The sequence below is a fragment of the Molothrus aeneus genome, chromosome 2 (genome assembly GCF_037042795.1).
Source record: "Molothrus aeneus isolate 106 chromosome 2, BPBGC_Maene_1.0, whole genome shotgun sequence".
In the NCBI taxonomy this organism is placed as follows: Eukaryota; Metazoa; Chordata; class Aves; order Passeriformes; family Icteridae; genus Molothrus; species Molothrus aeneus.
The window spans coordinates 42,339,024-42,352,672 of NC_089647.1; the positions used below are offsets into that span (position 1 = coordinate 42,339,024).

The 13,649-nt window shown below is 42.2% G+C and overlaps 1 protein-coding gene across 2 annotated transcripts in view; it reads right to left on the reverse strand.

Moving 5' to 3' along the window:
• Window positions 1-11,287: 11,287 nt before the first annotated feature.
• ALKBH8 (alkB homolog 8, tRNA methyltransferase) overlaps window positions 11,288-13,649 on the reverse strand; it is a 44,224-nt gene continuing 41,862 nt past the window's right edge. For both annotated transcript variants that reach the window (XM_066544764.1, XM_066544763.1), the window contains exon 13: window positions 11,288-12,747. In XM_066544764.1, the coding sequence (XP_066400861.1) occupies window positions 12,178-12,747 (570 nt within the window). In that variant the 3' untranslated portion in view covers window positions 11,288-12,177. The remainder of the gene's footprint in view (window positions 12,748-13,649) is intronic.

The window sequence follows — 13,649 nt, forward strand, 5'->3', positions numbered from 1 at the left end:
CACCACACATCTCTGTGCCCTTTGGGAGTTTCACAGTCTCTTGCCTCAGGCTTCTCCCCAGAGCTCAGCCTGCAGCTGCACACCGAGCACTCAATGTAATCCTCAACACTGGGTATACTGAGGTTCAGGCTCATCCCTCCTGCCAGGCTGAAATTCCCTTTGTGCAGACCGTGGCCTGCTTGTCCGGACCAGCATTAATGAAAGTGAACAAGGGAACGTGGCCCAAAAGATGCTCACAGGTTCCAGAGCCACGCAGTGCCCAGTGCTCCTCACTGCTGCGAACAGCTCCAGGTGATCTTCCTGGCACTTTCTTGCCTGATTGCAGCCACTTCAGTGCATCCATGCTACACTGTGACCTCGGTAATGTCAGGGTGCTGGCTGCTCAGAATGTGCCTGGGTGAGCAGAGGGGAATTCAAAAACACGTGTGTTCAAGCACTTGAAAGTTGCAGTTGGCCAACAGTATTTGACAGGGCATCTATGCCTCTGGTGCAACAAATGTTTATCTGGGAAATGATTTCTTTGGGATGAGATCAGAGCATTATTAATGCGTCTGACACCAAATGTGTCCACAGCTGCCAAGTAATAACGTTCTTTAGGCCAAGGTCTGAGTGAAGATCTCGGGTAATTTGTTAGCTATTTGCATGGGACAGTATGTTTTCAAAGTGATAACAGTAATTTAATCATCATCTCCATGGTGGTATTAAATGTGTAAATTGAATTTGCATATTTGTTCAATTTATGCTGACAGTAAACAGCATGTCAAGAAAAACCTGTTGTAGATCACCACTAGATGTAGAATGATAACTGATAGACTTTCATAGGCACCATTTGAAAAAGCAGCATGTGAAACATCTTCGGGGAGCCATTTACAGAGCAAACAGATGGATACAGAAGATGTTCCAGCAGGACTGACTAATGCTACTTCCAGTCCTTGGCTATGTGCAGCAAAGTACACTGCTTGAGAGAGGAGAAGCAAGAAAAGAGCATGTTTGCTCCATTAAGGAAAGCCTCTTCTCTGATTGTGATGTGCTCTTCTCACCAACAAATTGGTTTCTTTCCATCCCAGTGCTACCACTTGTTCCAGGCAGCCAGCAGAGTATCTCAAGTGGGTGCTCTCTAACTCGCTCAGCACACAGCCAGGCACATGGGCTTAATAGATTTGCATTAAATCTAAACAGAAAATTGATAGTCCATGAGCTGAGCCAACTACTTGTGACTGAATCAGTTTAGGAAGTATTTGAGAATGGGAACAGAAAGTCTGAAAACTGTGGCATAACGTGAATAGTGACAGATGTGGACAATTTGGGAGTGAGAACAGGGAATGTATTTTCTACAGCAGAAAGTTACAGACAAAGAAGTGGATTCAAAGCACGGGGTGAGCTCTTGCAGTGTTACATGCTATTCTTCATACCTGTAACCCTCCATGTCATTAATAGGGTGGTTCTGTAAATTTTCATTTAAAACCATTTTCTAATACTCTTGGTTTCAGGAAAGAAACTATGACACAAATACGCTCTAGAATCTCAAAAACTGAAGAACAGTAAAACCTAGAAAGTTATATCTGAGAGCTGCCTTTAATTTTGAAGTCAGTGGTTAGGGAAATGGTGGCATAATTTAGTTTCATTTCCTCTCCTTGTTCAAGATAAGTATTTCCTCAAAGGAAGCAAGTAAAAACTAAAGTTTACCCTTATTTCTTTCAAGATATTAGTATGTCTGAGAGCTCCTCACAGGCTCAGAAAACATCAGTGAGCCTAGAGAACTACTTCTTGGTATACCACTTCTAATGGTCAGTGGGGCACCTCTGCTCAGTTGTCTAAATCTCTGTGCTAAAATGAAAAGGCTAAAAAAACAGTAATGCCTTGGAGATACTGATTTTTGATGAACTTTAGGGAAGAACTGACCTTTTATAGTGAGGTATTATTTTCCATTTAATGGTACATTTTACATTTTCTCTGAAAGAAACTGGTGGGTGACTCTCCAACTGACCTGTGTTATAAACCTCCATGCTTCTAACTTTCACTACGTGCCTTCAACTCTCAGCTTGATGTTTTATTTTTATTTCAAAAAGGTTAAAAAAAATCCTCTCCACTCAGTGTGGTCCTGTGCAGTTTTCTTCAAACAAGAGGCAAGGTTTCACTAAGAGGAAAGAAGTTCTTTTTTTTCCTGAGAATACAAAATCTTTTTCCACTATGATGCTGGAGAGAATTTCTTACCTCATTATAACAACACATTATGAAGTTCTCATACTGAAGAAAAACAATATCCAGTAAGATGCTGATAAGAGGACAGAAAGGGGACACACCCCAGTCAAAATGTACTTAGTTTCAGTTAATTCTTCTGGTAATTTTTAAAACCACCTAGTTTTCTGTTGCCATTGGTACTATCGAGCAGTCCTTTACATTCAGTTCTGAGGGATTACTTAGACTCAGATGGGAATTGTCATTGTCTTGTCTCAAATAAAAATGTCAGTCCTTGGAGAAGTTGCAGCAGAAAAAAACCAAACAAACATAGAATGATGCAATTACAGGGAAAAGCATATTTCTTTCATAGAAATTTCATTATGTTTACTCAGGAGAAAATTAAAGCAACTGTGTCTAAATTCAGTGCCATAAAATGATAGAACACATCACCCAAAAATCAATGCAGCAGCAATGCCCAGGTTATCAGTTGCTGTTGCCTGAATTGTGCTGTGAGTGCCTCAATTGTGCAGTAAGCACCTGAAGTGAAAAACCAGACAATTTTCTACTGCCCATCAAGAAGAGTGCTCCTGGCAGCAACAAAAGAGCCCCAGTGACATTGAGGCTCCTGACAGCCTCGATTGGAAAGGAGAGCTCAGCTTGCAATGAGAACAAATGAAGAGGCTGTGGTGGATCGAACAATGATTCACCCATTGCTCCATATTCAATAGCAAATTGCGAGTTGTCTGCCCCTGAGCAATAGTTATTTTGTTAATTTCCTCAGCTTCTTTGAAAAGAGATTATAATTTCAGCCGTAGTTCAGCAGACCAGGGGGGTGGGGTTTAGAAACATCCATTTGCACTCTCCCCACCCAAGTTTCATTACTGTAATAAAGTGAATCCTTCGTCTGGGAAATTCTCCAGTGACAATTTAGCAGTTCTGGGTTAACGGTTGGACTCGGTGTTCTTGGATTAGAGGCCTTGTCCAACCTAAATGATTCTATTATTCTACTAATAAATGTTTTGTGAGGTAGCTGCTACACATGTGAAATAACTTGTTCAGTTCATTTCTTGGGAAGCATTTACATGCTTTGTTTGTTTGGCTTTTTTTCCTTTGAGAAGTTGAAAAGAGTTTTATCAGACAGGAAGCTTACAGCAAGGATAACACTCATCCTGTCTGTGATTTGTTGAGACTGGTAACACACCTTTGGGGAGAAATGACTACATCATTCTTGTAGCTCATCTTGGAGAGGTCCAGAGCTGCACATGTCAGGGAGCTTCAGATCAGCTACTTTGGAAGTGAGACACAAATACTGACTCAAGATCATCTGGCTGGGGCAGGGGATCAAAGCCCTGGGCTTTCATTTATCAGTCCCTGTCCATCAGACCACTGCAGTAGTAACTAAAATACTCTTAGACAGACTTTCAATTCAGTGCAATGCGTTGTTTTGGTTTTAAGTGAGATTAAAGCACATTTTTAGCTATTAAAGATAGGCCAGCTCCAGAGGCCACGTTGTAGGCTAGTCCCACAGAATTGTATCAGCCCATTTGGTGCAAGAGCAGCAATTCCTTAAACTGATATTGGAGACACTGTACAGAGTAACCACAGCCCTTGGCTGCTCCTGAGACCTTGGGGCTGTCTTTGTGCTTTTCTCCTGCAGTGCTGTGGCTCAGTCCAACACACACTCACGTGGGCAGCACACAGCAAACTGAAGGGACCTGCAGAAACTGTCCCAGCTGGACTGTACATGTGGAGTATTGCAGGAGAGTCTTCTCCTTTCACTGCAATATGGAGAATAAAAAAAGTTGAGAGCATGTCTTTTTCTTATGAAAAGGTGAACACTTGTGGGAAAAAATTGTTGAGACCAGTGAGGTCTTGCTCCATGGAAATGGCTCCAAGGCACTACAGCACCATGATAATAATTGTACAGAGAATTTGACTGCCACACAGAGTGTTCATAATTGTCTCTTTCAGCAGCACTTGAACAAATTTACTCCTCTCCAATTTTCACCCCTCGATTCCTGAAATTGCTTTTCATTTTTCTTTGTGTTATACTACTCTGTTTAGAGAGAAGGGCAATTTCATATCCAATTCTTGTCTTAGCCCTTGACCCAGAAATAGCTGTAAATACTGAGTAATATGCCTGACATGCCAAGTCACTGTCTTTGTCACTGTTCTTGACAGGAAACCCTCTGACAAGTGTGACACTACCAGCTTGTCTTCTACTCACCTCATTTTGAAGCACAAAGGCCCCTCCAGGCCCTTGTTGATGCTAATATACAGGCTACACTAAGCAAGCATATCTCAAAGCATATGCCACCATGCTGGATACCACCAAGCTGGAAAAGAGACCATAAGTGGAAGGACACTGGATTTCTTTTAGTGTGCTTTTTAAGCTCTTCTGTCCTAGAAGTTTCAGAATGGGAGAGACCATAGTATGTCCCATAGTCAAGTTCCATTTAATATTTCCCCATGATGTGGTTTCAAGCCCTCACCCTGCCTTTCAGAAGCATCTCAGGGAGCTGCTGACACAAGCAAGCAAGATACAAACACATCCCTGCAGGGTGTCCTGCCAAGAGGGTGGATTCAGAAAGGGATTGGTCACACAGGAATAATGTCATATTATGAAGTCTTTGTGCCTTGTAAAGCCAAGTGCTTTTTAGACAGGGAAGATGGGCAAGAAGTGATTTTTGACTCTGTGTTGCCTCCTGCCTGTTCTCCCAGGAGACCACTTGGCATGTCAGTCTGAACAAGTGGATTGACTCAGACAGGATGAAACTGAGAGGATTTTTTGGAAAGAACAAAGATGAGGCAAGAACTCTGGCCATCCTAACAAACCTCCTACCAGGGATCTCAGAGTGATAAATCTAGCTGTGGCCTGCAAGCTGGCTCCATGTCTTTCAGGTTTTGTAACAGAAATGAGAGAGAATGGGAACAGCACCAGAGACTGCACAATTGTGTTTATTTAATCTGCAAGATATCAACAGAAAGAAAGAGATTAATCTCAGTGATTCCTCTAATTTAAAGCATACAGATAAGTTACATCTTCATAATCAGCATTTCTTCATTAAAAGGAATTGGTGCAAATGTTTTTCACTCCAGAATACCTTCTAATTTACATCCTTGCCAGATACAGCCTGAGACCCAAGAAGAATGCATGATAAATAATTATTTTTTTCTTTTTTAGTGTATTCTTAATACTAAACAGTTGGGCCAGAGGAAATATATCCTCTCACTGTGGTAGCTTGGCGAGAGACATTGATGAATTCTAAATGAAACCCCCTCTGAACCTTCCTCAGAATATGGGATGAAGAATGAAGAAAGTAAGAGCAGCAGAAATCCTTACATACAAATTAAAAAAAAAAAAAAAGAAGGGAAGCATTTCTCAAAGAAACAAAGCTCTCTTGAAGGGCATAACCCCTTAACAAAAGGGTCACGTAGGAACTGCTAGGGACTAGTTCTTAGATAAATGAAAACCACCATCAGGCTAGTTACCAGATGGGCTCCTTATTAAAGGGCTTTATGTGAAAATCTCCCAGCCTGAGATGCCTATAAGAAGCCCAGAGATAAATAACTGAGGAGAGGATTTGAATGGGAAATATAAAGTGTTAGGATTTTCAAGGACTCGATCATGTCATTACTTATGAGTCAAGGAGTTATTTCTGTATTGGTAAATTAGGAAATCTAATGTGGGTGAGAATTCATGAGACCAGAGAGGAAATACATAAAGAAAGGTGAAAAGATGGATGGCACACACAAACAAGTCCTCAGAAAGGGATGTTGTGCACAAAAAATTGATTTGCAAAGGAAGAAAGGGGGGGGGGGTGAAACCCAGCAGATTTGTGTTAATAGATTTAGAGAGGACAAGAGAATGTGTAAGGGCCATGTACTGTGCAAATCCCTTTTGGAAACTAAGCAAGAGGCAGGCGGAAAAAAAAAGAATGAAAAACTTCTTCTCTATTTCTTATCCTTGCCATCTTTAACTAGAATAGGCAGTGTGAAAAGCTGGGGAGCTTTGAAATTGGAACTGAAGGCAGGATTTGCTTTCTAATAGCAGGAACGTGGGATTCACTGTAATTGTTCTAGCAGAGCTTCAGATATTGCCAGATTCTAACTTGAATTTTTGCCAGAGAGAGCTGCAGCATACTGTAAAAGACTGTGCCTCCCTGAGATGAGTGCTTTAGCAGTTCCCTGGTTGCAATTTTATGCTTTGACTTCATCCAAGTGTATGAGGAACCTAACACTATGGACTTATGTGTGTTTGAGCAGTTGTATGTGATGAGAAACATGCTGCTTCATCTTCTGCTCTGCACAAGGCATCAAAGATGAACTATCTGAGGACACAGGATGGCTCAGCAATACACTCTGAGCTACTTTCATTGTTAGTAATTTCTAAACTCTCTCTAGGCCTTGGAATCACAGTTTCAATTTTGATCTAGAGTCTGAATAAGACACCACATGAAGAAGCACAAAATAATTTATAAAAATTAATTTATCATATTGATTTATTCTACTGACTTGTGCCTTGGTTCAATAGTTTTCCTTTAAATTTCAGTAGGGATATAAGACAAAGACATAGCTAAAAATAAATACATCTATATAGTTGATTGTTGTGATTGAAGATTGGTTTTCTTTTTTTTCTTTTTTTCTTTTTTTTTTCTTTTTTCAGATCAAGTGCATCAGTTTTTAACAAAAGCAAGCTTGTCATCATGTTAAAGTAATAATACAGAGCATTTCTGCATTGCAGGGAGAAAATGAATTACTCATATTGTACTGACATATCTCTCCACCTTATTTGCTTGTGAATTGGAAATTTTCTGCTACCATTTTCATAAAATCAAAGGAAAAAGTACTGCTATCATTGGGGTTGCTGTTTTGCAATGGTAAAGCATAGGCATAGCCTGCTTAAGGGGTAGAGAAGTTTCATGTCAGAGCACTCTCTCCATGTCCCTGATCCAATTTAAACAAGGATACCTTTAAAATAGTTTACAATACTGGCAAAGTTTCTGAGAATTTTACAGTATTTGCACAACAGTGGTGGCTTGCTGCAAATGCAGAAATGTGACAGGAATACTGCACGAAATTATGTCAGCCAGATAAAAACAGTCCAGGGTCTTGCTGTTGACCTGAGCTGTAGACTTCAACACAGGTGTCTTTGACAGCTCAGTGAGGTGGCTTGGCCAAGAAATTTGTGGATGAGAGCACCATCAGGCATAGGAACAAGCTGTCTGCATTCAACAAGCAGCTCCATAGCAAATACTTGTTAAGGAGGCAGGTGAGAGAAAGAAAATGTTTCATTTGCAGCCACTTGAGATGTCAGGCATGGTCTTTCAGAAAGTTTAGACAAAGCAATGCAATTCTGATTCTGCCCCAAGAGGACATATACTAGTTAAGGCAGAGCAAGTTATCTGCATAAAAATTAGCGTCCAAATGCTGATGTTGTCAGTATAATCACTTCATATAAAGCACATTAACACACCTAAAGGAGATTTGTAATAATGAATGAAATGTTTTTCCCTCTTTTCTCCACAATAAATTATAGAAAACCATAGCGACACACAAAGTGATAACGACAAAAAATCCTTAATTGTAGCAGCAAGAAGAATACACAAAACAAAGCACACTGGAGACAGTAGCTATTGATCTTCTTTAGTATTTTCATTTATAATTTCATTATCATTTTCACTTTGCAAGTGGGAAGTGTTTCTGTGATATTTACCGGTGTAACAGAACTGGAATTCTGAAACGAAAAGGTTTTATAGATTGTGGTAAACGTGAAAATTTTGTTATGGATGGAAAATGTTATCACTCTAAATCTCTCATAATTTAAGTGTTTGGGAAGGCTCCCCATCCACCTAGTGCTGCTAGGGGAATAGTTTGCAAAACTCAGAACATTTGCTGTATGCAGTGACAGCTGCATGACATTTATTTCTGGCACACTGTTCCCCAAACGTGCTCATTGACGTTCACTTTATAGAGAATGTCTGACATCTGTATTTGTACTTACATGATTAGAAGTTTCATATTCATAATGTTTCTGTGAGAGGAAGAAGATTCCTAATCCTGGTATGAGAACAGGAAGCAGCTGCAGAAACATGTGATGAAGTGACCATCATCCCTATTCCCCATCCCTCTGTGTCACTGCAAGGAGTTGTTAGAGGATCAGAAATAAAATTAAGACAGGGAAGAAGGGAAGAGTGGGGGAAGGTGTTTTTAAGATTTAGTTTTACTTCTCCTTTTTCTGCTCTGGCCCATGATGGTGATGGGCGAGTGATCTCTCCCCAGTGATATCCCAACCCATGAGCCTTTCATTAAATTTTCTCTCCCCTGTCCAGCTGAGGAAGGGCATGATTGAGTAACTTTGGTGGGCACTTGAGAGTACAAGAGTTCATCTTTTGCTCATGGTGCCAAGGCCAGTCCTTCAAGCTCTCTTAAGTGAAGCTGTGGTCCTCATTCATCTTTTTGTGGCTCTCATTCAGCAAAGCAATGCAATCAGCATGTTGTCCCTTGCCATCTGCTGTCCTACACCTCTCCCTGCTAAGCTTAAGTTGAACACTTCAGGGAAATCCAGCCTCTCCGAGGTCTGGAGGAGTTTTTGTCATGGGCTTGGCTGCACCAGGACATCAGTCTGAAGAACCTCTATGAAGTCAAAAGAAGTCCTCCATGTTTTGCAGGTTTCATTTTTTGCCTGCCCTGGAACAAGAAATTACTTCATCATGTTCTTTGCTTTAAGCCCAGGGATGCTCTGAAGCCTTTGTTTTGTCAGGGCAGGACAGCGCAACACAAAATCTGTAACATTTACACCCAACTGCTGACCTTAAAGAGTTTCATCTCATTAACACTTCCAGGAGGTAAAAACAGGCTGGTGAGTACTGCAGAGGGCAGCTGTGGTTGCACATAATTCTGTGTTGTAAATCTCTGCAATATGTTTTGTTAACATCTGACTGCCCTCCTCCCTTGTCATTTTCTCCTTCACCATTTCATTCTTCTTAGAGCATCTGAAGAGACTCTCTGACTTTAACCAAAGAAATATTTCGTAACATTTCCAGGCCTCAGAGGATTTCAGAGTACTTTTAACTTTTCTATTGTCTTTGAAGAGATAGCATGCCGCTGGGACCGTCCTCTGGCTCACAGCCCTCAGAAGTGCCAGGAAAGGCCTCTTTGGTAAGGAATTATGTTCAACCCAGTGTACCTGTCCAAGTAGTGTTGCCCAACCTGGTCCTCCCCATGCCAGAACCTCCTTCCAGAACCAGGACCCTAAGTGGTAAGTTCCAGTGGGTCCTGGTTCTGGAAGGAGGTTCTGGGCTGCCTAGGACAGGGAGAACAACACTTTTTGCTCTGAGCCAGCATGAAATGGATGGAAAGCAAGTCACAGCATGAAAAGCTGCTGTGACTCAGCTAAAAGGAATACCTTGCAGGAAGATTGATGGCCTCCAAAAGACTGACAATAAAATTTGACTCTCCTCTCAGACATCCCAGGTGCTTCACTGCAGACCTGGTGAGAGGGAATGGGACCTATTCATTTATATGCCAGTCAATAAATGATGGTAATCAGCCCAGAAGGCAAGAAATGCTAAGTGTGACACCAGACATTGCCTAACACTGCCTCTGCCAGAGAAACAGAGGGAAAACAGGAAAGCTCTACAGGAACCACAGGGCCTGCAAAAAATAGATCAGTGTTACATAAAGTCCACATTTAATTATTCCGGCTTTGTCTACTTGATGCATTTGAGCCCCAGGTTAGAACAGTGCTTAACCCTGTGTCCAGTCAGAGCCAGCAATGAATTTGGAGGCAGCACCTCTGAGCTATCCTCAGTCAGAACAAGGGTACATTGACTAATCCAGCACAACTGCAGACCTGATTCCTAATTTGTCACACAAGGTCATGATACGGCAGCACTTCAGAAGGACTTTCAAGGAGTAATTGTTCCTTGCCAGAACACTGTATATTCTTTAAAAAAATGCAGCTACAGGCAATGTACAAACCCAACAGCAGCTGCTGTGTGCTCAGCAGGAGTCCAGGCACCAGCAAACACAGGGGCAAGCAGGCACAGATGTGTCCACACAGAGATGTGTCCTCTTCCTTTATTCTACATGAATGCAATCCACATAATCAGAAATAATAGGGAGCCCAGGTTAGTGAGTTAGTCACTGCACAGACACCCAGCAGAGGCTCTCCCTGCCCTTTCTCACCAGTGACACAATGACATAGTGTAGCACTGGTTAGCTCTGGTGCTACAGTCCAGCTGGGAAATGAGTGAGTTCCTGCACCTAAACACTGTGTACCAGTACTAAAGCCAGCTCAGGCCTTTATAGAGGACATGTTTCCGGCAATGTGATATTCATTGAATGTTTGCAAATCAGCCCCTGAACATGCCCAAGAGGGTTCATTGCTACCGACATGCTTCCTTTGTTGGCCAAAGGAAAGGAATCAGTTAGGACAAGGCTGCTGTTACATGGACAGCATGTGCAGCTGAGGATTGAGACCTTCTTTCCCAAGGCTCTTTGGAAGCAGACAGCACACAAAGCACAGGCCAGGTGAATTGTGGTTGCAGCAAGCTCCTCTTGTACTGCTCTCGTTCCCCTTGGATTTTCTCCATTACAAGATGGGAGCCTAGGAGAAATGGTGACTGTGAGCAGGCTGCCAGCACAGCAGCCTTTTACCTGCACATGGGAGGCAAGCAGGAATAAGCCAAGCTGTCCTCAAAGTCCCCACATGATTTAGGATGGGCACCTTGGTTTGTATGCCATTATTTACCGCAGCACAACCTGCCAATACCATTGAGCTTGCTACAATTACAGGTGATCAATATAACAGCAGAGCTAAGCAGCACTGGTTTCCAGAGGCACCAACAGCCATTCATCCCACAAAAGTCAGCCCATTATTTTAGCTTAAGAAATGCATTCTAGGTGTCCCACTCCTTTGGCAGCACAAGAGCTGTATCAAATAAATTGCACTAGTCCTTGCAGGCCACAGCCAAAAGAGCTGCTCTGAGACAGCCAGCCCAGCATCAGTTGCCCTCTACTCAAATCCTTTCTTCTGAAGTGTATTAAACAAAACTTGCTCCACTGTTTTTAGAGGTTGAAAATACCCACAGGAAACCTGCACCAATATTGCCTTCACATTAATATTTTTCCCTTTTTCCCCTGGGGGATCTCTGGGTCACCCCACCCCCACAGCTCTTGGTGCTACAGGCACAGAGATGCACGCTCATAGGAATGCAGGTGTGTAGCAGAGCTGGTCTGGCTGTTCCAGCTGGGCTGGAACTCACACCTCACAGGAGCCTTCACACAACACTACAATGAAGAGGTACAGAAATCTGGGGATGGACAGCATGAATTGTGGGTATTTGAGAGTCAAGAGCAAAATGTCTGTGGTATCCCCAAAATCTTTTCAGTTCCCTTTGAGGAAATCATTATTACCATAACCAAGAGAGTAAATTTCAAACTGAAAGAGATCTGTCACCCCTCATGGACACCAAAACAGGCAAGACCAAACTTGAGGCAACATTTTGACTCTTCAGCTTAACTGCTTCATATGCAATTCACTCCCTCCTCCCTCATCCACAATTTTACACAGCAAACAGCCCTGCCTTTCCTGCCCAGAGTCCATTCCTATTAGCTGTGGACTGCAGGGAAAGCACTGCAGCTATGTCAATATAAAATGGTGTAAGAGAAGGGAGAACCAGGCCCTTTGTCATTAAAAGCTCAACACTGGTCTTAGTGATTTGCATGGGCAGTATTTTCCCACGTAATCCTCTTCACTGTAATTCAGAGAAGTAAAGCAAACACTTGCAGAGGTAGTAGCTGAGTTTGGCCATTGTTTTGTTAACATATGCACACAGTGCTAGCCACTGTTATTAACTCAATGCAAAATCTTTATTCTGCTATTTTAAAAGACGCAATAGCTGCAGCCTGCATTAAAAATACCTGTCACAAAATACTTTTCACTGTAAAAAACGAAGAAAACTCTACAGATAGTAGAGGAAGCATCACAGGCTACAACTTTTCTAGAATCACACACCAGTTTCCCTGATCATAGTAACTCTTTTGAACCTTCACACAATTCAGGGATCTGCACACTGCTTCCAGTTCCCCTTCAGAGAACACATGGTAATAGCGGTGGAAAACAGGGCTGAGTTCTTGCAATTCTTTGGAGCCACCTGGAACCACCACTGTATCAATACTTTCCTTCTTCTTTTTTGTACAACCTTTCAGGTGCCAGGGAACCAGCAAATCTTGAGAGTGAAAGGAGGTTCTATTAGTGTGAACAGGCAGTCTGAAGTCTGCTACTGGCATGGCACCACAGCTTTCATCCTTGAAGTCATTAAGCAGTTGGTTAGACCATGCTGAGTCTTGGCTGCAGTTATCAGGCCCTTGGTCATTAAGTGGTCTCTGGGCTGTGCCAGTATTCATTTCCTTCTCTTTATTTTTACTACCATTCTTTTCCTTAAGGTATTTAGACTTCTGGTTTTTGTATTCTTGTTCCATTGCCCAGACATAAATGAGTGCTGTTCCACCAGGTCGCAGAAGCCGAGCTAGTTCCCGGATAGTAGCCAGTCTCCGCTCCTGGAAAGGAAAAGCCAAAGTGTGAAGCTGCTACATAAACAGGAAATCAGGAGAATAGAATGGCAGCAATTTCTCCTTACCCAAGATACAGTAAATCTTGAAAAGAAGCTGTTTTTTCCCACTATTTATTTTCATTCATAATATAGCCCATCACTGTGTGCAAGCCAAGACATTTTCCTAAACACAATTTCATGATCAAGACATTATTCATGTCAAGCACTAGAATAGGCTGTCCAGGATTCACCATCCCTGGAGGTATTTAACCACATTGCCCTGTAGATGTGGCACTCAGGGACATGGTTTAGTGGTGAACTTGCCACTGCTGGGTTAACAGTGGGACTTGATGATCTTGAAGGGCTTTTCCAGCCTCAATGATTCTACTATTCTCTTTCCATTTGAAAATAGTTCTGTGCTGAGCACGATTTCTTGGACATTTCAGCCCACCTGGAAAAGACAGACACCTTCTCAAGAAGATGATTCAGGATTTAAAATCCCCGATTCAAATCTACCACACCTGATGATGCACAGGCTACGTTTGCAGCTGAAGGGGTCAGACTTACAGCTTAAACACAAATCCTCTGACCACACAAAGATATGTCAGCCTTCTCCAAAACAGAGTTCTTTCTACTTTTTTTTTTTACTGGATTTGGAAACATCACTGCATTTATGGTATGGAAAGGTCCATGGGGCCCCTCTAAGATAACTTGTTACCATGACACAGTTTCTGCCAGGAGAACCTTACCCAGCCCAGAGATACAGCAGTCTGGTGAGCAGTCTCCCTTTTGTTTGGAGATGCACAAGCAGTGCACAGATTAAAAAACCCAAAATCACAAGATCTGTCCAAGAGCCCAATATCTGACCCAAGGAAACAATAGATGTCTTGACTCCCAAAGCAGAGCCCC